The 26,481-nt window shown below is 34.7% G+C and overlaps 1 protein-coding gene and 5 non-coding genes across 10 annotated transcripts; all 6 read right to left on the reverse strand.

Annotated features, from left to right (window-relative positions):
- Positions 1-183: 183 nt before the first annotated feature.
- Positions 184-257, reverse strand: Trnaa-ggc (transfer RNA alanine (anticodon GGC)). Its single transcript has one exon. It is a non-coding gene; the product is annotated as a tRNA-Ala (tRNA).
- A 230-nt stretch (positions 258-487) lies between these two features.
- Positions 488-561, reverse strand: Trnaa-ggc (transfer RNA alanine (anticodon GGC)). The gene has a single exon. It is a non-coding gene; the product is annotated as a tRNA-Ala (tRNA).
- A 937-nt stretch (positions 562-1,498) lies between these two features.
- On the reverse strand, positions 1,499-1,572 carry Trnaa-ggc (transfer RNA alanine (anticodon GGC)). Its single transcript has one exon. It is a non-coding gene; the product is annotated as a tRNA-Ala (tRNA).
- Positions 1,573-1,934: 362 nt separating this feature from the next.
- Positions 1,935-2,008, reverse strand: Trnaa-ggc (transfer RNA alanine (anticodon GGC)). Its single transcript has one exon. It is a non-coding gene; the product is annotated as a tRNA-Ala (tRNA).
- A 676-nt stretch (positions 2,009-2,684) lies between these two features.
- Trnaa-ggc (transfer RNA alanine (anticodon GGC)) lies at positions 2,685-2,758 on the reverse strand. The gene has a single exon. It is a non-coding gene; the product is annotated as a tRNA-Ala (tRNA).
- Positions 2,759-16,566: 13,808 nt separating this feature from the next.
- On the reverse strand, positions 16,567-24,641 carry LOC140171173 (uncharacterized). Of its 5 annotated transcripts, XM_072194367.1 has the most exons (16): positions 24,256-24,641; positions 22,974-23,111; positions 22,585-22,740; positions 22,172-22,327; positions 21,762-21,917; positions 21,349-21,504; positions 21,030-21,094; positions 20,921-20,993; positions 20,510-20,665; positions 20,100-20,255; positions 19,689-19,844; positions 19,279-19,434; positions 18,869-19,024; positions 18,459-18,614; positions 18,014-18,196; positions 16,567-17,780 (listed from the first exon to the last, which is right to left on the reverse strand). In XM_072194367.1, exons 1-16 carry the CDS (start codon positions 24,342-24,344, stop codon positions 17,759-17,761), a joined length of 2,130 nt encoding a protein of 709 aa, XP_072050468.1. In that variant the 5' UTR covers positions 24,345-24,641; the 3' UTR covers positions 16,567-17,758. The 5 variants fall into 5 exon arrangements, with proteins under 5 accessions (XP_072050468.1, XP_072050467.1, XP_072050470.1 ...); XM_072194366.1 differs by having other exon boundaries at positions 20,921-21,094; XM_072194369.1 differs by lacking the exons at positions 20,921-20,993; positions 21,030-21,094 and having other exon boundaries at positions 24,256-24,640.
- Positions 24,642-26,481: the final 1,840 nt, after the last annotated feature.

A 26,481-nucleotide genomic window follows, 5' to 3' on the forward strand; every position in this document is an offset into this window, starting at 1 on the left:
TCACTGCCTTCATTGGATTCTTCTACTGAGCGACGTCTGTAAAAGTATAAACATTATGTTGCTTCAATTACGCTGTGCTTAAAGTTAAATATATTTAACAAAACAAGTGCAATCTATTCTGAGAAAGGTTTTTTTTAACACAAGTCTCCACATACATAAATGACAGCCAGTGAAAAAATTTCACTGACCATCCAGGATTTGAACCTGGGACCTTCGGATCGCCGGACCGATGCTCTGCCAACTGAGCTAATGAGTCAGATGGAGAAGAGCAGTGATGTTATTTTCTACAGGCCTTCAGTTCAATACCCGCCCTCTATCATCTTCTCATCCAAGAAGCTTTAAGAAAGAGGTTTGGAAATCATTCCGAAATCATAGTCGAGACGGAGAAATAAAGTTTAACCATGTGGGAAATTAATTCTGAGAAAGGTTTTTTTTTATTTAACACAAGTCTCCACATACATAAATGACAGCCAGTGAAAAAATTTCACTGACCATCCAGGATTTGAACCTGGGACCTTCGGATCGCCGGACCGATGCTCTGCCAACTGAGCTAATGAGTCAGATGGAGAAGTGCAATCTAGCCTCTTTATTATTACCCAATAGAAAGAAGGTAAAAGATCATGCCTTTACATAACCTGCTCTTGAATAAACTTATCAAATTTATGCAGAACTTAGTACTATGTATTAAATTATTTACCTTCTTGCAGCAACATCGTCATCAGCGCCATCATCTTCATCTTCTTCACTGTCTTCATTGGATTCTTCTACTGAGCGACGTCTGTAAAAGTATAAACATTATGTTGCTTCAATTACGCTGTGCTTAAAGTTAAATATATTTAACAAAACAAGTGCAATCTAGCCTCTTTATTATTACCCAATAGAAAGAAGGTAAACGATCATGCCTTTACATAACTGCTCTTGAATAAACTTATCAAATTTATGCAGAACTTAGTAATATGTATTAAATTATTTACCTTCTTGCAGCAACATCGTCATCAGCGCCATCATCTTCATCTTCTTCACTGCCTTCATTGGAATCTTCTACTGAGCGACGTCTGTAAAAGTATAAACATTATGTTGCTTCAATTACGCTGTGCTTAAAGTTAAATATATTTAACAAAACAAGTGCAATCTATTCTGAGAAAGGTTTTTTTTTAACACAAGTCTCCACATACATAAATGACAGCCAGTGAAAAAATTTCACTGACCATTCAGGATTTGAACCTGGGACCTTCGGATCGCCTGACCGATGCTCTGCCAACTGAGCTAATGAGTCAGATGGAGAAGAGCAGTGATGTTATTTTCTATAGGCCTTCAGTTCAATACCCGCCCTCTATCATCTTCTCATCCAAGAAGCTTTAAGAAAGAGGTTTGGAAATCATTCCGAAATCATAGTCGAGACGGAGAAATAAAGTTTAACCATGTGGGAAATTAATTCTGAGAAAGGTTTTTAACACAAGTCTCCACATACATAAATGACAGCCAGTGAAAAATTTCACTGACCATCCAGGATTTGAACCTGGGACCTTCGGATCGCCGGACCGATGCTCTGCCAACTGAGCTAATGAGTCAGATGGAGAAGTGCAATCTAGCCTCTTTATTATTACCCAATAGAAAGAAGGTAAACGATCATGCCTTTACATAACTGCTCTTGAATAAACTTATCAAATTTATGCAGAACTTAGTAATATGTATTAAATTATTTACCGTCTTGCAGCAACATCGTCATCAGCGCCATCATCTTCATCTTCTTCACTGCCTTCATTGGATTCTTCTACTGAGCGACGTCTGTAAAAGTATAAACATTATGTTGCTTCAATTACGCTGTGCTTAAAGTTAAATATATTTAACAAAACAAGTGCAATCTATTCTGAGAAGGTTTTTTTTAACACAAGTCTCCACATACATAAATGACAGCCAGTGAAAAAATTTCACTGACCATCCAGGATTTGAACCTGGGACCTTCGGATCGCCGGACCGATGCTCTGCCAACTGAGCTAATGAGTCAGATGGAGAAGTGCAATCTAGCCTCTTTATTATTACCCAATAGAAAGAAGGTAAACGATCATGCCTTTACATAACTGCTCTTGAATAAACTTATCAAATTTATGCAGAACTTAGTAATATGTATTAAATTATTTACCTTCTTGCAGCAACATCGTCATCAGCGCCATCATCTTCATCTTCTTCACTGTCTTCATTGGATTCTTCTACTGAGCGACGTCTGTAAAAGTATAAACATTATGTTGCTTCAATTACGCTGTGCTTAAAGTTAAATATATTTAACAAAACAAGTGCAATCTATTCTGAGAAAGGTTTTTTTTTAACACAAGTCTCCACATACATAAATGACAGCCAGTGAAAAAATTTCACTGACCATCCAGGATTTGAACCTGGGACCTTCGGATCGCCGGACCGATGATCTGCCAACTGAGCTAATGAGTCAGATGGAGAAGAGCAGTGATGTTATTTTCTATAGGCCTTCAGTTCAATACCCGCCCTCTATCATCTTCTCATCCAAGAAGCTTTAAGAAAGAGGTTTGGAAATCATTCCGAAATCATAGTCGAGACGGAGAAATAAAGTTTAACCATGTGGGAAACTAATTCTGAGAAAGGTTTTTTTTGTTTGTTTTTTTTAACACAAGTCTCCACATACATAAATGACAGCCAGTGAAAAAATTTCACTGACCATCCAGGATTTGAACCTGGGACCTTCGGATCGCCGGACCGATGCTCTGCCAACTGAGCTAATGAGTCAGATGGAGAAGTGCAATCTAGCCTCTTTATTATTACCCAATAGAAAGAAGGTAAAAGATCATGCCTTTACATAACCTGCTCTTGAATAAACTTATCAAATTTATGCAGAACTTGGTAATATGTATTAAATTATTTACCTTCTTGCAGCAACATCGTCATCAGCGCCATCATCTTCATCTTCTTCACTGTCTTCATTGGATTCTTCTACTGAGCGACGTCTGTAAAAGTATAAACATTATGTTGCTTCAATTACGCTGTGCTTAAAGTTAAATATATTTAACAAAACAAGTGCAATCTAGCCTCTTTATTATTACCCAATAGAAAGAAGGTAAACGATCATGCCTTTACATAACTGCTCTTGAATAAACTTATCAAATTTATGCAGAACTTAGTACTATGTATTAAATTATTTACCTTTTTGCACCAGCATCGTCATCAGCGCCATCGTCTTCATCCGAATCACTGTCTTCATTGGATTCTTCTACTGAGCGACGTCTGTAAAAGTATAAACATTGTGTTGCTTCAATTACACTGTGCTTAAAGTTAAATATATTCAGCAAAACAAGTGCAATTTAGAAAGAGGGTAAATGATCGTGCCTTTACATAACTGCTCTTGAATAAACTTAAGGGTGTTTTTGTTTTAACCCACCTGACCTTCGGGGATGAAGGTTGGAGAAATCATTCTAAATTTGGTCCAAGCATCAGATATGTTGAACCATCTTTCATTAAAGTGATAATTCTTGGATCACATGTCCCAGTGTTTCTAGATGAAAATTGCCTAATTTTGCCGATTTTGGCATCTTTGGCATAAAACCAAAATCGTGTATTTCTAGTTGAAAATCTATAACTCCAAACTGATTCTGCTCATGATACTTACACTTCATCACCTTGTTAAGTTTTCTCTAGGGTATGTAAATTGTGCATTACATCATCTATATTTTAATTACATTTCAGTTTATTATCTGATGAAACTTGCATATTTCATGAAAGTTAGGTAAAATTATTTATCAATTTAAATCGTGATTGCTCTTGAGCCAAGCAATTTAATTGAAAATTACACATATCAATATCATTTCTAGATAGTGTTCTTTAAAATATTTTTTTTAAACCGCTGTTTTTTTTTATTCCTAAGTGTAGTTATGCGCCGTTTAAGTTACGCACTGATAAATCGATACTATGGTTCAACAGCACTAATTATCTATTACACGGTTTTCAATGGCAAAATGGCTAATTTCGGGCAGAATTTTCTCATATTCAGAACTCTCACAGTTAAACGCCACCAATATCAGGTGAAAGTAGATGATTTAGATGCCAAATGATCAAAAACTCAACATAAATAGTTGACCGGAGACTTTTCTTGTTTTAACGCACTGAACCGTAAACACCTTCAAATCGCAGTGTGCCCTCGAAGCTGAAAGTTACAATTAGGTAGGGCGAATATTTACTAAAAACCGAAGCCGTGCGGATGAATTTTGGTAATATTACAACAAAATTGTCATATAATGAGAGAAAATATATCATTTTGCAGCATCAAACCCCACAATGTCCTGTTTTGTTTTCAGATGCCACACAAACAATAAAAATACTTTACTCTTAGTTGATTCATTACTGACTATATTGGAATCACTGTCTGCACTTTTGCTTTGTTCGGAGCGAATAACGCGTCTTAATCTGCGTGAAAAATTTCAAAAATGCTGTTCACTTTAATAGAACCATGATAAAAAAGTTCCAGGACCAAATGTGATTGGTGATTCTTAAGAACAGCAGAATGGCCGAGCAACATTTGAAACTTATTGCCAAAAGAAAAGAAGAAGAAGAAGAAGAAGAAGAAGAAGAAGAAGAAGAAGAAGAAGAAGAAGAAGAAGAAGAAGAAGAAACCCTTGTGGTTGCAATATACTGCGATCACGACCAGAGTCCTATTGCTGTCGCCCCAGAGGTACACACTTACTGCCCAGCTACTTTGTGGCTACTCTAAAGTACCAGTCCAGTAGGGGTGTGTGTGCTGTATGTGTGATTACCATGATTACGATATGGGTACTAGAGTACCCAGACGAGTACCAATGAAATAGCTGCGCAGTAGTGTACCTCTAGGCGGCACCAATAAGAATCTGGTAGTGTTATTATGATATGCTGAACAGGACAAAACCTTGTTTACCGTAACGTTGAACATGTTCATTCATTCATTCATTCATTCATTCACCCTATTTTTATTCTGGTAAGCTCTTTTAATACATAAGTACTGATCTCTCAAGAGGTCCAGATCAGACAATATAAAAAAAATCAAAATGCAAAGAATATTATAATACAAAATGACGATGTGAAATTATTGTATATACAAGCATGACCATTATTATCATAAAAAACTCATAAATAATATAATTATACATGTACACAGTATTGTTAAACAGCAATAGCATTTTTGAACTCATACATACTCATGGCCATAAAGTTTGAACGAATGTTCAGTGGAAGATTATTCCAGAGTACCGCATCTCTGTAATTGAAGGTTCTTTTACCAGCAAGAATATTCCATGCAGGAACAATCAGGGCATTACGGGTTTGACTTCGAGTATATCTGTTATGTGTTACGTGGGTAAAAGTGAAAGTAGATAAGAGGTAGGATGGAGCTATTTGTTTCAGACACTTGATAAGTAACAAGCAGTGATTGATTATCCCATCTACAATTAAGTTTTACCCAATTCAGGGTTTCCATCATTTTGTCAATTGGAGTTCTGATGTCAGCGTGGAGAAGCATACGAGCAAGCTTGTTCTGCAAGACCCGGAGCTCATGATGATAATAAGCATTGAAATTATTCCATACAGAACTACAATAGTCAAAATGAGGGAAGACTAGAGCTTAGCGAGCATGTTCACAGTACTATGTGGAAGATAATTTTATATTCTACCAATTACACCAATACGTTTAGATACATTAGATGACATATAATTTACATGTTCACTCCAAGATAAGTTTGGATCAAATACAACACCTATATATTTGTATTTATTTATAATTTCTATGCTCTGGTTTCCATAGGTAGGAGATGTGTCCTTAAATTTACCTAATTTCTATCTAGGGCCAAATAGCATGATCTTAGTCTTATTAATATTTAAAGTGAGTTTATTAGACTTGAACCATCTAGACATCACATCAAGGTTACTCTTGAGATCAGTCTGTAATATTGTTGGATCTGGTGAACTAACTAAGAGAGTTATATCATCTGCATACATTACGCACCTACAATTAACAGATTCTGGTAAACAAATTAACAAAAATAATAAATAACAAAGGACCCAGTATTGATCCTTGTGGTATCCCAATATAAATTATCTTTAAAATAAGAAAGAGTAGAATTTATATTGACAGCTTTGAACCAGTCCATTGACATACCAGTGATACCATATGGGTACAATTCAGCAAATAAAATATCATGATTTACCGTATCAAAGGCTTCTTTAAGATCTAAGAAAATTGACCCGGTTACTTTACCGTCATTCATGTTATTCAGGATATAATCAGTTACATCTAGAAGAGCAGTATTAGTACTGTGATTAAGTCTAAAATTTGATTGACATGGATTTGAAATATTGTTTCAAGTAAGGTAATTGTTTACTACCTGGATGAATGATAATCTTCACAAACGTATAAGCCTAAGGTAATTGTAAAGTTGATCATGAACGGTTCGTTCTAAAATCTTAGATAATATTAACGCTAATAATAATAATAATAATAATAATAATAATAATAATAATAATAATAATAATAATAATAATAATAATAATAATAATAATAATAATAATAATAATAATAATAATAATAATAACTTACTGTAATTCAACAGGTGCAGAAGATGTTACATCAGTTAATAACACGACGGCCAGAGTAGTGAGAAGGCAAACTAGAATAAGTTTCGACATGATGATGAATCGATGAACGGTTGGTTATCCAAAGTTAAGTATTACATGTATGTGCGCTCACTGGTATACAGAACCTTAACCATCTACGATACTGAACTTACTTCACTTTTCGCTCTCCTTATATCTTAAGTTTTTGGCATCATGTCATGCGTTGCGGCACGTCCTAATGTGTACTCGTAAGGCGTGTTTATTATATATTCAAATGTTATTGTCATCATAACATGAACCAAAATAGACTTGGGGCCTAAATAACGTGATAACTTAACTTTTTGCATGCATGGCTGACAAACATGCATTTGCACTATTATAAACCGTGAAAAAGTCAACCTAAACCCTAGGAAAATATTGTCATTCGTTTTTTAAACAATGCATTCGAGACTCACTCAACACCCACCCGTCGCCTACATCCGTTGATAATGACATTATTTCTCGAGTTTTAAGCACAAAATTCCTTGGTTTAATTCTGGATGAATGTTTTGGAAAGATCATAATGTACACGTTACAAATATTCTGGTGTACGCATAAAGCACGTTTTACACGTAAATATTGTTCTCATTACCGACTGTAACCAAAAAAGTTATACAATTGCAATTTTGCCTTTCAGAACAAAATAAAATGGGTTATAGCAACAATATTATCTGTACTGGAATTAGAGTTGGGCCACTTTTGACATGAGTGCGCATATCATATTTGCACCGCAAATAAAGATTTTCCTGATTATGCAATAATTAATTGCATTGCTTAATTTTGCTTTTCAGAAAAAAAAATCAAAGATGTCATGGCATAAATGTTAATATGCAGCGGAATTAGTAATATCTTTGCTAACAGAAAACCTTTACTTGGTTTCTTTCTTAGTTTTGGTTCAAAGGATATATGCCCGATTTAATTAATCGCCCGATGGGCCACTTTTTGCCATGTTCGCACATTTCAAGATAGTTTGAACCGCGTAAAACGAATTCGCATGCTTATCGTCAAAGATCTCAGAACAAAAACAAAGGTTTTTCTTCTTTTCTTTCACATAATTGACATTAGCAATAACTAATGTGATATTTCTTACAGGTTTAGTAATTAAAATACCCCTGATATGCCCCATACATAGTTTAAAATTACCCATCTTAAGAGCAATGACCAGATAGTTCGTGATTCAACACAATTCAGTCACTTTTACTACACAAAGACACGAAAGTGGCCAAGCTGTTTTAGGACTACTTTACATAATAAAATTATTGACCATATTTTCGTTTTGTAGACCACCGATTTATTGAAACAAACCTTATTTAGTAGCTTAGGAAATTATCTTGAAGATAATGTAAAATTCCATACAATCAAATAAGTGACATGTTTGCCTACTACTATTTTCTAAATTGTATAATTGTTTTTGTTACACCCTGTACTTTAGTTCTCCCACATATTCAGTATTTGTAGCTTAATTTGGGATGATTGCAATTTAGATTTAATTAATCGCAAACAAAAGCGTATTATACGCACGAATTCACCTTTCCTTGAACATTCGACACCGTTATTTGTCAGACTTAATACTATCTTACTGTATATGATGTTCATAAATTATCTAAAGCTGTGTTTATGTATAAATTTACGAATAGTTTTTCTGATTATTTCTGAATTGTTTCCCCTCCCAATTTTGTCTCTGATCTTGCCAGAAATACGATCAGAAGACAGGGTCCCATTCTATGGAATACAATAAAATTGAAACAACTATTCGTAATTCCTTAATTGGTTAAAATATTTGAATTAATGTATAAAGCTAATTTACTGTCTAATGAAAGTTCATTAAGTAATTATCATTATTTTATGTACTGATTGTTATTCAAGTTAAAAGGGCATTTCGTGATCCACAGCATCATCCCCCACATTTCTCAAAAAAGTTGAGATTTTTATATCACTGAAAACCTCTGGCTACATAATGTTTATGTACGAACAATTTCTTGTAGATTAATTCGTTTAGCAAAGATATCGTGAAATTTGAATTTCGTTCTGAAATTACAACACTTACCGCTGAGTGCACCAAATCCGCGTAACTTCGGAGTAAGCTACTAGTTTAGTAAGTTGGCGAGTATCTCGCATTTTGAGACTTCCAAATCGGCGTAAGTTACTAGACTAGTAAGTTCTATTGTTATCATACTCGGCAACTTACTCTTCATCTTTTGCGGAGTAAGTTGGCGAGTATCTCAGAATTTCGTGACTTCCAAATGTGCGTAAGTTACTAAACTAGTAAAGTTACGCCGCAGCTATTGTTATTTACTCGGCAACGTACTCTTCATCGTTGGAGGAGTAAGTTGGCGAGTAAGCAAATTAATTCATAGATAGAGGAGAAAATCATTGAAATTGATGAGATTTTGAAAGTAAATAATTAGATATTTTGCATTAGATTGTATTCTGTGTGTGGAGCGTCTCCTATGCGGCACCGCAAACCTTTCATGTAGGCCTACGGACGGAACATTTATTCTGGAAGGGAGAACAAGACAATATAGAAGGGGGTGATCATCGATAATTAGTATAACCGCTCTTCAATCAATCAATCAATCAATCAATCAATCAATCAATCAATCAATCAATCAATCAATCATTATTCATTCCCTGTGACGTGTCACATAATATAGTGATTAGCGAATGCATGTTGGATTCCATTTGTATCTTCAGTAGATAGCATAATTATAGTAGGCCTACCGTTTAAATTTCACAATAGAGTCAAAGTCCCATTACTTTATGCGTTTATTTTATGCCTTACAAATTTATGACAAGGGACCGTTCACAAACACTTGTTAGGGGGGCCAACCCCATAGAAAAGCATATAAACTCAATTTTCCCAGGAAAATTTGTGGTCATTTTTTTTTCAGCCCCACCCCCAGGAGGGTCAAAATATGTAAGGGCCCCCTTTTTGCATCAGGCCCCCTAACAAGTGTTTGTGAAAGGTCCCCAATTGTACTCTATATATACTACACTGAGTAATAATTCGAATCTATGCAAATATTTTCATATCTGGGGAAACATGTTGTCAAAACTCAAGATATCTTCTATATCTCTAATATAAGCCTACTTATAAATTATCTTATTTAAGGATCTCCCCAAGCTTCAGGAATTAGGAATAATTGCAAGTTTTGTGCCAAATAAATATTCCCTTCACACGGCTGGATACAATCACAGAAATAAATTCTTTCCTCATAATAATCTCTTCTGATAATGGCAGATCCATATGCTATATCCCAATCCGACTGGCCCTGGATGGGATTTATTTTAAGTATATTTCCTGACCCTCGAGGAATTATATGCCCGTCTATCCTGTTGTTTATTCCATTCCCGGTTCGTCTGGTTGTAGGGCTGCAAAATTACATCACAGATATATCTGTGATTACATACTATCAAAAAACGCTATATACCCTTCCCCATCTTACCCCTGGGGCATACCATCTGGTTAATGTTTGAACAGAATAGGCCCACGATTGTCAGATATTTTGCCCAAATTGAAAACAATTTTACGACATTGTTACCAAATATCATTTTTTAAAAACTTGCGCTTTTTGTGATGTTTTAGAAAAATACAAACCTTCATACTAAAATTGGGGGCCATTATTATACAAGAAGCCCCAAAATGAGACCCATATTTTGCGGCTTATTATCTATGACATACGGTCATTTCACCAAGGTGGTCTTTGCGGGGGGTTGGTTTGCTAACCCCCCCAAAGAAAATTCCAACCCCCTAAAACCAACCTCACAAAGAAAATGTTTAAAACCCCCTAAAACCAACCCCCTAAAAATTTCACCCCTTACCCCCAGTGTAAAATTGAAAATGGCCCTGTAAACACACAATTTTACCCTTATTTGGGCAAAATAAATGAATTTTGGCATAGAAAACAAAAAATATCACCTTAATTTTGGGCTAAAGTAGGCTTACAATTGAAATGAGCAATTATCACAATAACACATACCCACCAATTTTTTTTTTTTTTCCCCCTCCTACAACTGACCCTGATACGCGACTGAACACGTAAACTACTTTGACTCCGAAAGGATTTGTACAAAAACTACACTGATGAGTCCCCCACCCCCGGCGTGTTACCCCTTCTGTCATGGTGTGATAAAATAGATATCATAATCATAAACCTATAGGCCTACTACTACAAAGCACGCTAAATACACTGATATAGTATTTTGTTTGTACCGGGGTATTTAGTGACATAACACTGCCTATTGTTGAAATTAAATAACAATTGACCGCGTGGTTAAAAACGTGATATTAAAGGTGCTGATTGTGATTTACTGCTCCATTAATTAAGATACTAAAGAAGTAGTTACTCGCCAGCTACGCTTCAGCGCAAGTCCCAAAAATACTAGTTTAGTAAGATACGCGGCAGTTGCAGAGTAGTTACTAAAGAAGTAAGCTACTAAACTAGTAGGTCGAATCCAACCAAAAGTGTCCACGGGCCAAAAATAAAAGTCCGAAATAAAAATGTCTCCACAATTTTTCCTTTTGCCCATTGATTGATGACATATTGGCCTTATAGGAACCAAAAGTGCCATTACTAATCTTGAAAAATAAATCCAGGACGTGTGATAGTAAATGTGATATCAAAACCCAATGTTACCTACGAATACCACGAGGATGCTTTCACTATCGCAATACTAATCAACCTAAAACAAATGGAATATTCCCATTAACGCTTTTTTCGTGTAATGTAGACCACAGGGTGTCAGGAAAATGCTAGCTCAACCAGAAAATATTTGTTTTTATTTTTATAACGCGATCAATATGATCTTAGTCAATTTATGCTAGTTTATTTTTGAAAATGAAGTTTAGGTCAGTTTCTGTATTTTATTTATCAAATGAGTATGAATCAATTTACACATTGTATAAGAACGAGTAGGATATATGTTTTCAAGAATATTAGGAATTATAAGCATACACCTAACGCTTTATACAATGAAAAGGTGAACAAACCCGGGTATTCGTAGGTAACATGAGCGATTTAACAATATCTATATTGAGTTTAGAGGTTTAAAGTTTGCTATTATGGTAATGAATTAATAAAATGGTAGTTTTAGATCTCTTTCAGATGGTACGTCCAAATGAATAAATGCTATTACCTTAGATCAAAATTTTTTGATGCTTTTAGCAAGATTTTGACCACTTCATTTTGATATACAAGTAGTTAATCAGCAATTTTACATAATAAATAATTGTTGAATGAATCCGTATATGGGTAATAATAGTGTCCTGGGGTACCGCTTAAAGTTTTTGACAATTAATTTCCATTGGTAGCGACACTTCATTACACATGTCATGTATTATGCTGTATTCGTAGGTAACATTTCAGTATTTGTAGGTAAGAATTAGACTTTTGGTGGATATCCCAATCAAAACTTCATTTTATAAAGCACTTTGAATGTATCATTTTCTTTATGTGCGTTTTTTGATACTTTAGACCCTATCATGTATTAATAATGTCGGTTCACAGCGGTTGAAAGAGTATTGAAGTAAGAAACAAAGGCACTAAAGTGACTTTAATTTGCTTAATTGCACACAACTCGCTTAAAACCGTTATTGCAGACTTGTGAAGTCCATCTTGGAGTCAGTTACGTCTTGTGGCCTTTCGTTTGAGGGCAACTACAATTAGCTTTATACCAGTGTCCATCATTATGTTGTCTAGATCATGAGACAATGAGAACAGTCGTTTTTTCCATGGTATTCGTAGGTAACCTTAGCGAAAACGTCAAAAGTTACCTTCGAATAAATCAATTTGGACACAAATTACTCAGACACCAGAAGGTCGGTAAACATTTAAAATGAAGCACACATGACAGTTGACAAATCCAAGTATTTATCCCTTCTAATCTTCTTTGAATCTGATTTTTCTTTCAAATGAGCAGACCGTCGTCTATTTCAGTACATATTTTTCAACAATTAAGCCGTATTCAGTTTTGCATGGTGGGCATGTATGTGAATTCGCAACTTTCATTGACATATGATTTGATAGCAAACATACAGGCCTTCGCTATGTACCAATATGGGCATTGGCATGAATGGCGGTGTTTCACAATACTGTCATGATGTCAAATTGTATTCGTAGGTAACATTCGGTTACCGAAATTTACCTACGAATACTTGCTTTTATTGTTGACATCTCAGAAATATTTAAACGCAGGCTATTGAAACTTGGTAGAAATAAAGAGTGTATTACCCTGCACCTATTGCTTAACTATTGTTTACTATTCTCTCACTTTGTGGAAATGACACAGCTTTTAACATGTATTCGGAGGTAATGCATATTTTTTACCAAACCTACCTTTGTGCCATTTAGAATTTCTGGCAGCTAAACACAATAATAAAGATGCCTGAATGCAATGCATTTCAGTATTGGACATATCAAAGCTTGTATCAATTGCGCATTTATTAGTGATTTCCATTTTTAAAGATATATCTAGTGGAAAGAAAAAAGCAAGGTACACCAACTTGATGTGGGGAAACAAGTAAAATGCAGACTAGACAGTATGCAGGGGGACAAAAAACAGCAAATGTAGGCAGAAGAAGTAGGCAAAGTTCGATAGCCAAATTTTACCAGTTCCAAGGCCCACAGAAGTAAGTGCTGAACCTGCAAAAACAACAAGGATCAATGGTAATACAAAACTGCACTAGAACAAGTGATGAAAATCACTGTGCATATAAACAGACACGCTTAACCAAACATCCAGAGTAGGCACAAAACAGGCAAAGTTCGATGGCCAAAAATTGCCAATTCCAGAGCCCACAAAAGTGTCAGGAAAACAGTACACTGGAAGTGATGAAAATCACTGTGTACATAGCAGACAAACACAGAACAGACAAAAAACAACTGACGTTTCGAGCAGATAAACTGCTCTTCTTCAGGGACAGACAACAAAATATAAAGCAAACAACAAAAACTACATGCTGTAGTTTAAAAACAAATTCAAGTCAAAAATTGAAGGCAAGTTCAAATCGAAATAAGTAGCAAAAAAGACAGCAAACTCAGAGCAAAATAAGTTGTGTCTTCTCTCATTGAGAGCAAATTCACTACAAAGTTAGACTGGGAAACACTATATGTAAATAAGCACCACCACAGGACAATAGGGTATTGTCCTAATTGACAGGAAGTGAATGTCAAGTGGGGTCGCAATCAATAGAGGTTGTAGAGAATGAATAGATAGGATAAGTGGACTAATGTCACTCAAACTGCAATATTATGAGAAAAGTAATGCATATTAAATAAAGAACAAATAATGTTTATAGACCTACACAATACATGTATAGTGAAAAATAAGCCAAAAATTGCTGGATAAAACACAAGTCAATGAAGGTCTCAAATATTAAAGTGTAATATGCATACTGAAAAGAAGGGGAGGTAGAAAAACAGAGAAAGTAAGAAAGCATGTGGTCCATGCATGATAAAATTTAATTTCAGTGCATGTACAGATATAGGCCTACGGATGAAAGTGATAAAGCCAAAAATCACTGAAACCAAAGCACAGTGAAATACCGTTGCAAATTGACATGAAATATGCCAAAATAGGTAGTGATACAGGGACTGCTAAAAGCTGGAAAAATATTAGCAAACAACAAGGCCTACAATAAGAAAGCCAAATGTGAATTGACACATCAAACATATAGGCCTACATGTAGGTCCAGTCATAAATGCTAACAAGATCCATAGGCCTAAAGATACACTGGCATGTTAATCTTTAACATTTAAGCCAAGTGGTTGGGTTGTCTGAAGTTTAGAGATCCAGTCTTTCTCAAGTTTCTTTCGCATGAAAGTGTCAGTCTTTGGGGGTTTGTCAATACACATGACAGTAATGTGATTAGCAGAATGTCCTGGGAGGTTGAAATGTTTAGCTACTGGTGTATTTCTGTTAAGACGAGCATCGGCACAATGCTCAGTCAGTCTGGTTTCCAGGCTACGACCTGTCTCTCCCACATACTGCACTTGACAATTAGCACATGTGATAAGGTAGACCACATTCTCACTCTGACAACTGAGGTGTTTGTGGATGACATGACTTTCACCTGTGGAAGAACTAGTGAAAGACGACCCTTTCTTGGTGTGTGCGACTGGTGAGCCCCCACCCCATTTAGGTTTAGAGTGGATCTCATGATTACATAAAGTACATGAGCCACATGCAATCGAGCCTCTGGGAGGAGGTTGGGCTGGAGGTAGGGATGAACGTACAATCATGTCCTTGATGTTAGCACTTCTCCGATAAGCTACCATGGGTAGGTTGGGAATAGCCTTCTTACATCTATCTGAAGAATGCAAGATACGCAAGTGTTTGTGAAGTATCTGAGAAAGTTTGGGAAGCGAAGGATGGTAAGTGATGACCAGTGGAATGCGTTCTGGATTATCAGAGTCTGGCGTCTTATATATCTAGTGCTATGAAAAATTGTATTCGTAGGTAATGTAAAAAAATACCACTCAAAAAATTATCACAAAAAATTCATAATTATGTACAAATATGTGAAAAATTGAACAGGCAGTCTTTGAATACACGCCTTTCAGGAAATCAATTTAGATTCAATCCAATGACTTCTTTTCATAACTGATTTAGACGTTTTAAAAATACTTTAAGAAATATTTTGAAAAAATGGGTAAAAATAGCATGTTTTGGGGTCTCTGTGTCTAAGTTTTTCACAGAAGGGGTCTTATTATATATGGCGCGAAGCGTATGATCAAGGCGAATAAACACAATACAAAAATGAATGTCAATTGATTAATACTTTTAAGTTATGGCCCTGAACATGCCGTGTACACTTTTCGTTGGATTCGACCAGTAAGTTACGCGGATTTGGTGCACTCAGCGGAATGGAGCAGTGTAATACACATAATCATGCATAACTCGCAAACGCAAACATGCAAAATCGGAATCAACTGAAATTTTGGGACTAAGCTTTTTTCGTGGATATCTACTAAAAATGCCATAAAAAGAGGATGCTAGGATCACGAAATACTCCTTTAAGTAATAGTATTATATATTTGTAGTCCTCACTTCCAAACCATTCTGTCCGTTTCATGTCATTTGCTCTCATGTCCTGCTGCTCATGTATTTCCTTTATACATGCTTGTTTGCTCTGTATTGAGGTCCCGCCCAACTGTCTGGGAGTGTGGTTCTATCTGCCTTTGTTGCCAACATGTAGCTAATGCTGCCCCAATTATCATGCCATGTCTTTGTCTACACATAAATGGTGTCTTTGTCTCTGCATTGTTTTGTATTTCGTTATTACTTGTCAGGGTGGTCAAATCCTGAGCTTTACTCTTTTTGTGGTCATCCTTCCATTATTATCTATCTTTTCATTGAGTTGTTTATATGGTAAATAAATTGAAACTGAAACTAAAATGATTAAAAATGGTTAATTTTGGCCAAAATTCTCAAAATCACTAAAAAGAACACATTTTGTGCATCTCACGAGGTCACGGGTCAAGTACCATAGGAAACGGGATAGAACGCGCGGGTTACAAATTTGTCAACATAGCGGAAACAATGATTCTCCAGACTCTTCTGAACATTTTGATAATGATTTGTCCATTTGACAACGATCTAACGACGCAAAGATTTCATGGGGTTGGCCTCTATACCGTGGAATATTTTTGAGTGACCAACAGTGAAGATACATACCTGGCCGATATGGATCATCCCAGTCCCTCCCAATAGTCAGAACAAAAACATCACTAAAATTTCACTCTTTGGGGACAAAAATTGCAATTTAGACACATTTTCTTATTTTGCCCTCTACCCTAAAATTTACTTTGTTCCCACCTAATAGTCCTGAAAAATGCCACCACTGAACATAATTATTACTTATCACACTGCTACTGAAAAACAAAACAATGACAACATACTCATTTGTTATTAACATCATCATTATATATTTATTATATTAAAATGTTGTGAATGTTTAACAAAACAAAAAAATGGGTTTTTCTTTTTTAACAAGCGTCAATTGGTTTACCATTATAATAAGTTTTATTCATTTTTGGTTGTTGAACTTTATTGTTTATTGTATTGATTCAAAATCGGAATCAACTGAAATTTTGGGACTAAGCTTTTTTCGTGGATATCTACTAAAAAATGTCATAAAAAGAGGATGCTAGGATCACGAAATACTCCTTTAAGTAATAGTATTATCTATTTGTAGTCCTCACTTCCAAACCATTCTGTCCGTTTCATGTCATTTGCTCTCATGTCCTGCTGCTCATGTATTTCCTTTATACATGCTTGTTTGCTCTGTATTGAGGTCCCGCCCAACTGTCTGGGAGTGTGGTTCTATCTGCCTTTGTTGCCAACATGTAGCTAATGCTGCCCCAATTATTATGCCATGTCTTTGTCTACACATAAATGCTATTGAAACATATTTTTGTCAAACATTTTTGTCAACACTTGAATAACATTATAGCTCATTATGTTTGATTGTTTTGCAGCAAATTTTTAACAATGTTTTGAATGTTATAAAAATGTTTTATACCTTTTATAAAACCTTTATATAACCCGACATTGCTGGAGTGCTAAATTTGTGCACGTTTATAACATTCTAGCCGAAATAGTCATAATTACGCGCATTTATTTAACATGATTAATACATACAATAATAACTGTTATAGCACCGAAATATTACACTGCACAATCATGTATAGAATAAAGAAGACCAGCTTCAATATACATTTCAAAACCCGTGTCAAAACGTCTTTCTATTTAGACGACATACTACGTTTTCAAATAATTGTTCAAGTTCAGGAACGATTTAGAATTTGTTTGCTTTGCTTCCTTTATATAATTATGATACCGGTACTGAATGAATAAATGAAATAGCGCACAGAACACAAAGTCTCTCCAAAGAAAATAAGCAACACAAAATATTTAAAAAGTCAAGACTGAAAACTTTACCGACAAACATGGGATAAATTATACCTTAATTACAAAACAGTAACTACTACAATAAGTTAACATGGCAACATTGAACTGTTAAGGTTATCATGATTACCGGCTCTTTGCAAGCACAAAAATAAGCCCTGAATGGCTTTAATTTTTACATTTACTCCGTTCACCGCTTTCCAGGATTTCACTCATGATCAAATCGGCGTCTGATTTGAAAAAGAAAAGAGAGAAAAAAAAACATTTTAAATTTTAAAGTTTTAGCTTATACCGTTCAAGAATTAAGAAAATGAATAATTCAAAATGAAAATACCCGTACAACCTGCGGCAGTTAATACAGTTTGAGGTTTGCAAACGGCTTTTTTGTGTGGTACTGAATTGCTCAGTTTAATACGTAATTTGATAAGAATTTTTTGAGATTGTTGAGTGGTAAACTATTTACCTCCTTGAAAGATCGTCTACAGTGGTAGAATCATTGGCTTCAGTGGAATCTTCAGCTGAGTTACTGTCAGTGGTATCTTCAGCTGAGTCACTGTCTTCTCCTGAGTTGCTGTCTTCTCCAGAGTTGCTGTCTTCACCAGAGTCGCTGTCTTCATCAGAGTCACTGTTTTCACCTGAGCGACGTCTAATAATAATAACAAAGGAATAAAACATGATAAAGTTAACAAATTATAGTTCTATTTAGTTTCCTACAGTAGCTTCATTATTTCCTATTTAGAATAATTGAGATTGACAATATCAATTGTTTAAGCACTTCTCTCAACACTTTGCAGGTTAATATACTTTTTGGTATATGTTGTGAACAGATTCAAGATTGTGATACATAACAACTGAGCTTAGTTACATAAATGTGTGCGATTTTCGTTATTGAGTAATAAACTATTTACCTCCTTAAAGGAACATCTACAGTGGTGGAATCATTGGCTTCAGTGGTATCTTCAGCTGAGTTACTGTCTTCTCCTGAGTTGCTGTCTTCACCAGAGTTGCTGTCTTCACCAGAGTCGCTGTCTTCATCATAGTCGCTGTTTTCACCTGAGCGACGTCTAATAATAACAAAGGAATAAAATATGTTAAAATTAACAATATATATATTTAGTTCTCTAAAGTAGCTTCATTATTTCTTTTAAAGACAAATCGAGATTGATAATGCCAATTGTTTAAGCACTTCTTTCAACACTTTGCCGATTAATATACTTTTAGGTATATGTTGTGAACAGATTCAAGATTGTGATACATAACAACTGAGCTTAGTTACAGAATTTTGTGCGATTTTCGTTATTGAGTAATATTTATTTACCTCCTTGAAGGAACATCTACAGTGGTGGAATCATTGGCTTCAGTGGAATCTTCAGCTGAGTTACTGTCTTCTCCTGAGTTGCTGTCTTCACCAGAGTTGCTGTCTTCACCAGAGTCGCTGTCTTCATCAGAGTCGCTGTTTTCACCTGAGCGACGTCTAATAATAACAAAGGAATAAAACATGTTAAAATTAACAAAGTACATTTTTAGTTCCTTAAAGTGGCTTCATTATTTCTTTTAAAGAAAAATCGAGATTGATAATGTCAATTGTTTAAGCACTTCTTTCAACACTTTGCCGATTAATATACTTTTAGGTATATGTTGTGAACAGATTCAAGATTGTGATACATAACAACTGAGCTTAGTTACAGAATTTTGTGCGATTTTCGTTATTGAGTAATATTTATTTACCTCCTTGAAGGAACATCTACAGTGGTGGAATCATTGGCTTCAGTGGAATCTTCAGCTGAGTTACTGTCTTCTCCTGAGTTGCTGTCTTCACCAGAGTTGCTGTCTTCACTAGAGTCGCTGTCTTCATCAGAGTCGCTGTTTTCACCTGAGCGACGTCTAATAATAACAAAGGAATAAAACATGTTAAAATTAACAAAGTACATTTTTAGTTCCTTAAAGTGGCTTCATTATTTCTTTTAAAGAAAAATCGAGATTGATAATGTCAATTGTTTAAGCACTTCTTTCAACACTTTGCCGATTAATATACTTCTAGGTATATGATGTGAACAGATTCAAGATTGTGATACATAACAACTGAGCTTAGTTACAGAATTTTGTGCGATTTTCGTTATTGAGTAATATTTATTTACCTCCTTGAAGGAACATCTACAGTGGTGGAATCATTGGCTTCAGTGGAATCTTCAGCTGAGTTACTGTCTTCTCCTGAGTTGCTGTCTTCACCAGAGTTGCTGTCTTCACTAGAGTCGCTGTCTTCATCAGAGTCGCTGTTTTCACCTGAGCGACGTCTAATAATAACAAAGGAATAAAACATGTTAAAATTAACAAAGTACATTTTTAGTTCCTTAAAGTGGCTTCATTATTTCTTTTAAAGAAAAATCGAGATTGATAATGTCAATTGTTTAAGCACTTCTTTCAACACTTTGCCGATTAATATACTTCTAGGTATATGTTGTGAACAGATTCAAGATTGTGATACATAACAACTGAGCTTAGATACATAAATGTGTGCGATTTTCGTTATTGAGTAATAAACTATTTACCTCCTTAAAGGAACATCTACAGTGGTGGAATCATTGGCTTCAGTGGTATCTTCAGCTGAGTTACTGTCTTCTCCTGAGTTGCTGTCTTCACCAGAGTTGCTGTCTTCACCAGAGTCGCTGTCTTCATCAGAGTCGCTGTTTTCACCTGAGCGACGTCTAATAATAACAAAGGAATAAAATATGTTAAAATTAACAATATATATATTTAGTTCTCTAAAGTAGCTTCATTATTTCTTTTAAAGACAAATCGAGATTGATAATGCCAATTGTTTAAGCACTTCTTTCAACACTTTGCCGATTAATATACTTTTAGGTATATGTTGTGAACAGATTCAAGATTGTGATACATAACAACTGAGCTTAGTTACAGAAGTTTGTGCGATTTTCGTTATTGAGTAATATTTATTTACCTCCTTGAAGGAACATCTACAGTGGTGGAATCATTGGCTTCAGTGGAATCTTCAGCTGAGTTACTGTCTTCTCCTGAGTTGCTGTCTTCACCAGAGTTGCTGTCTTCACCAGAGTCGCTGTCTTCATCAGAGTCGCTGTTTTCACCTGAGCGACGTCTAATAATAACAAAGGAATAAAACATATTAAAATTAACAAAGTACATTTTTAGTTCCTTAAAGTGGCTTCATTATTTCTTTTAAAGAAAAATCGAGATTGATAATGTCAATTGTTTAAGCACTTCTTTCAACACTTTGCCGATTAATATACTTTTTGGTATATGTTGTGAACAGATTCAAGATTGTGATACATAACAACTGAGCTTAGTTACATAAATGTGTGCGATTTTCGTTATTGAGTAATAAACTATTTACCTCCTTAAAGGAACATCTACAGTGGTGGAATCATTGGCTTCAGTGGAATCTTCAGCTGAGTTACTGTCTTCTCCTGAGTTGCTGTCTTCACCAGAGTTGCTGTCTTCACCAGAGTTGCTGTCTTCACCAGAGTCGCTGTCTTCATCAGAGTCGCTGTTTTCACCTGAGCGACGTCTAATAATAACAAAGGAATAAAATATGTTAAAATTAACAATATATATATTTAGTTCTCTAAAGTAGCTTCATTATTTCTTTTAAAGAAAAATCGAGATTGATAATGTCAATTGTTTAAGCACTTCTCTCAACACTTTGCCGATTAATATACATTTAGGTATATGTTGTGAACAGATTCAAGATTGTGATACATAACAACTGAGCTTAGTTACATAAATGTGTGCGATTTTCGTTATTGAGTAATATTTATTTACCTCCTTGAAGGAACATCTACAGTGGTGGAATCATTGGCTTCAGTGGTATCTTCAGCTGAGTTACTGTCTTCTCCTGAGTTGCTGTCTTCACCAGAGTTGCTGTCTTCACCAGAGTCACTGTCTTCATCAGAGTCGCTGTTTTCACCTGAGCGACGTCTAATAATAATAACAAAGGAATAAAACATGATAAAATTAACAAAATATATTTTTAGTTCCTTAAAGTAGTTTCATTATTTCTTTTTAATAATAATCGAGATTGATAATGTCAATTGTTTAAGCACTTCTTTCAACACTTTGCCGATTAATATACTTTTAGGTATATGTTATGAACAGATTCAAGATTGTGATACATAACAACTGAGCTTAGTTACATAAATGTGTGCGATTTTCGTTATTGAGTAATATTTATTTACCTCCTTGAAGGAACATCTACAGTGGTGGAATCATTGGCTTCAGTGGAATCTTCAGCTGAGTTACTGTCTTCTCCTGAGTTGCTGTCTTCACCAGAGTTGCTCTTTACACCAGAGTCGCTGTCTTCATCAGAGTCGCTGTTTTCACCTGAGCGACGTCTAATAATAACAAAGGAAAAAAACATGATAAAATTAACAAAATATATATTTAGTTCCCTAAAGTAGCTTCATTATTTCTTTTAAAGAAAAATCGAGATTGATAATGTAAATTGTTTAAGCACTTCTCTCAACACTTTGCCGATTAATATACTTTTAGGTATATGTTGTGAACAGATTCAAGATTGTGATACATAACACATGAGCTTAGATACATAAATGTGTGCGATTTTCGTTATTGAGTAATGTTTATTTACCTCCTTGAAGGAACATCTACAGTGGTGGAATCATTGGCTTCAGTGGTATCTTCAGCTGAGTTACTGTCTTCTCCCGAGCTGCTGTCTTCACCAGAGTTGCTGTCTTCATCAGAGTCGCTGTCTTCATCAGAGTCGCTGTTTTCACCTGAGCGACGTCTAATAATAACAAAGGAATTAAACATGATAAAAATTAACCAAATATAGTTATAGTTCCCTAAAGTAGCTCCATTATTTCCTTTTAAGAATAATCGAGATTGATAATGTTAATTATTTAAGCACTTCTCTCAACACTTTGCCTGCTAATATACTTTTAGGCATATGTTGTGAACAGATTCAAGATTGTGATACATAACAATTGAGCTTGGTTACAGAATTTTGTGCGATTTTTGTTTATTGAGTAATAATCTATTTACCTCCTTGAAGGAACATCTACAGTGGTGGAATCATTGGCTTCAGTGGAATCTTCAGCTGAGTCACTGTCTTCTCCCGAGTTGCTGTCTTCACCAGAGTTGCTATCTTCACCAGAGTCGCTGTCTTCATCAGAGTCGCTGTTTTCACCTGAGCGCCGTCTAATTAAAATAAAGGAATAAAACATGATCAAATTAACAAAATATAGTTTTAGTTCCCTAAAGTAGCTTCATTATGTCTTTTAAAGAAAAATCGAGATTGATAATGTCAATTTTTGCCGGTTAATATATTTTAGGTATATGTTGTGAACAAATTTGATAGTGTGATACATAACAATTGAGCTTAGTTTCGGGATTGCGAGCGAGTTTTCTTCATTGAGTAATATTATTTTTACCTCCTTGAAGGGTCATCTACAGTGGTGGAATCATTGGCTTCAGTAGTATCTTCAGCTGAGTTACTGTTTTCACCCGAGTCGCTGTTTTCACCAGAGTTGCTGTTTTCGCCAGAGTCACTGTTTTCAGCTGAGCGACGTCTGATAATAATAAAAGAATAAATTAAAGGATAAGATTTAACAACAAATGATCAAATTCCCTAAAATAGCGTCATTATTGTATATGTGACGTGTCATGTCAAAAGGAGACACTTTTGGACAGGTTATCAATTTTGAGGTCTTTACATATCTTGTTGAACAACGCCGTTTTCCCCAATGAAATCGAACATTCCTAAGCGGAGATATTGAGTTCGTAAGTTATGGTATTATAAAATTGGAAATTGAGATATCGGCCTTTAAAAATATTATTGACAATGTCGACAGTAGGAATTACCTTGAAAAATGTCTCAAAAAATACAAGATGCCAGTTATATTCCAGTCTGAAACTATCAGACAACATTTTAAACCTTAATAACATTACAAATTTGCAACAAACCCAAATTGTGAAAAAATCACCCCGGGGCAGATTTTTGGCTATTTCTCCATATTTTAAGATCCTGCCCAAAAGTGTCTCCTTTTGGCATGACATGTCACATATTTTAGAATAATTGAGATTAATAATGTCAATTGTTTAATCACTTCTCTCTTCACTGTGCCGGTTAATATATTTTCGGGATATTGTGGACGTGAACAGATAATGTAATGCAGAACTGCTGAAGAATTTTACCATGTGAAATTCGCCGTGATGTCACCCAAAACAAAAATTTAATTGGTATTTTATTTGGTTCAAAGAAATAATATTTCTTTCATTGGTTTTGTGCCATAATGCGATCAAGTCGCGATAGTTACAAATCTAGAATTTTAAAATGTCCGAAGAAATCCAACAGAAAATGGTTCAAAATCAATCTTTTCGTTTTCATATCTCTTTTAAATAGATACTCTATTTGAATACGGTGAAGTTGAAACCATTACTCCGCGCCGTTATGTTTTTATTAGATGGTTTTGGATTTTCTTTTAAAATAATTTTCATATACAAAATCAAACTGAAATACCAATAATAATAATAATAATAATAATAATAATAATAATAATAATAATAATAATAATAATAATAATAATAAATATAATAATAATAATAATAATAATAACGATAATAATAATAATAATAATAATAATAATAATAATAATAATAATAATAATAATAATAATAATAATAGTAATAATAATAATAATAATAATAACTTACTGTAATTCAACAGGTGCAGAAGATGTTACATCAGTAAATAACACGACGGCCAGAGTAGTGAGAAGGCAAACTAGAATAAGTTTCGACATGATGATGAATCGATAAACGAGTAGTTATCCCAAAATATTGTTAACAAAATTTGAACAGAATGAAAACTTTCAAATATATCTGAAGACGTATTGCACAAATATAATTTTATTGCACATAAATTTGGTTACGATAATTCTGATGATTAGAATAGTCAAGTCAAAATTAAGTTAGATTTTAAAGTAGATTTCTAGTATTTGCACTCACTGGTACAGAACACTATGGAATCATCTACGATACTGAACTCATCTCACTTTTCGCTCTCCTTTTATCTTATTTTTGGCATTAGGTCATAAGGTGCGACACGTCCTAATTTTTACTCGTAAGGTTAACTTTCTTTTTGTCATCGGAAGTAGCTTGTGTTTATATTGATTGTTCAAGCGTTAGTTTCGTCCATCAGAGAGTGACCACAATAGACGTAGATGCATGATTAGGTTTTGCACCGTAGCAAATTAATCACGCTAACGTGTGATACGTGAGTGACTCAACAGACGGGTGGTGTATGAGACTAGCATGGCATGAATTGGCGTTTTCAACCAACAGGTTAAAATACAGGCTACAAAATTGGGTTATTCCAGATAATAGATGCATATAGAGGAGCTCGGATTTCCATACTATTTGTCAAGTCGTGATTGTTGGAAATGCAGAGGCGAAAAATAGTTCAAATATCCAATCAAAAAGATTGACTTGCCTTTTCAAACTCGTTTTCGACTGTATATGCAGGCGGGTGATTTTATTTTTTAAACTTTTTAGCAATTAAAGTTAGAGGTAAATCTTTTTCGATTGAATTTGCAGCAGAAAGGATTGGTATTTATTGTTTTTTAATCTTTTGCCGTCCCGTATTAAGAACAAATCATTTTCAGTAGAAAGAACAAATTTGAAATCTAATTCAAAAAATATGCAACACATGCCATTTGGCAGTATATTAGGAGTAACACACTTTTGGATAGTAAGATCAGTCTAAAAAGAGTTAGAGTCAAACCAAAAAAACCTTCCAATCTATTTTTCAATCTATTTAGATTGATTCCTATCATTGTTAAAAAAGATGGCTTCAGTGGAATCAGTTCATATAGCATTATGAAAGAATTCATTGCTTTCAGCAGTAAACAACATTTGAATGAGTTTATTGATTTCAGCAGCAACAAAAGTTGACATAATTTATTACTATCAGCAGTCGATATAATTAGAATAATTTATAGCTATCATCAGTAAATAGCATTTAAATAATTCATTGCTATCAGCAGTAGATAGCATTTCAAATAAACAATTGTTACCAGCCATGTCAGCAGTAGATATTAGTTGAGATATTTCATATAGCTATCAGTAGATAGAATTTCTTTTTGTTTTCATTAGTATTAGCAGCAGATAACATTTCAAATAATTAATTGCTATCAGAAGCAGATAGCATTTCAAATAACTCATTGTTATCAACCGTATCAGCAATAGACAGAAATTGAAATAAGTCGTTGCTATCAGCAGTAGATAACATTTGCATTGATTGTTATCAGCAGTAGATAGTATTTGAAATAATTTATTGTTTGTTTAATTGTTTGTTTTTTGTTTTGTTTTGTTTTGTTTTGTTTTGTTGTTTTTGGGTTTTTTGTGTTTTTGTTCCGTTTATATAGGGTAATCTGGAAAACGGAGAAATGAAAAGGTTTGTTTTTCATAAACGCGGACGCGACCCATTTTTAAAACGGGGACGGATCCTGTTTTTTGAAAACTGGGACACACCTCCGGGATTCAAAAACGAGCACACGGCTTTGTTTTTTGAAAAACGCGCTCCGTTTTTTGAAAACTGGGGCACGGCCCTGTTTTGTTATCTTCTTCGGTCTCGTTTTCCAGACACCAATCATACTGTGATATAAAAACAAGTAAATGGTTAGTGGTTAGTTAATTTTTTCCATTCCAGTTTGTCTTGGCTTTTGCCAAAATTTAACCGTCCCCATTTTATCTCTGAAAATGTATGTTGGTTGCCCTCCCCCACCCAGCTGGCTACACCGGTGACAGTTGAATTGCCCAGCAAACACACAAGTTTTAAATGTCGTGTAATATAAAGGGTATGATAACGTTCTTAATAACATTAATAAAACATTTTTGAAAACGTGATGCAAAACAGTCTAAGAGAATGTTATTTAACTG

This window comes from Amphiura filiformis, chromosome 15 (genome assembly GCF_039555335.1).
Source record: "Amphiura filiformis chromosome 15, Afil_fr2py, whole genome shotgun sequence".
NCBI lineage: Eukaryota > Metazoa > Echinodermata > Ophiuroidea > Amphilepidida > Amphiuridae > Amphiura > Amphiura filiformis.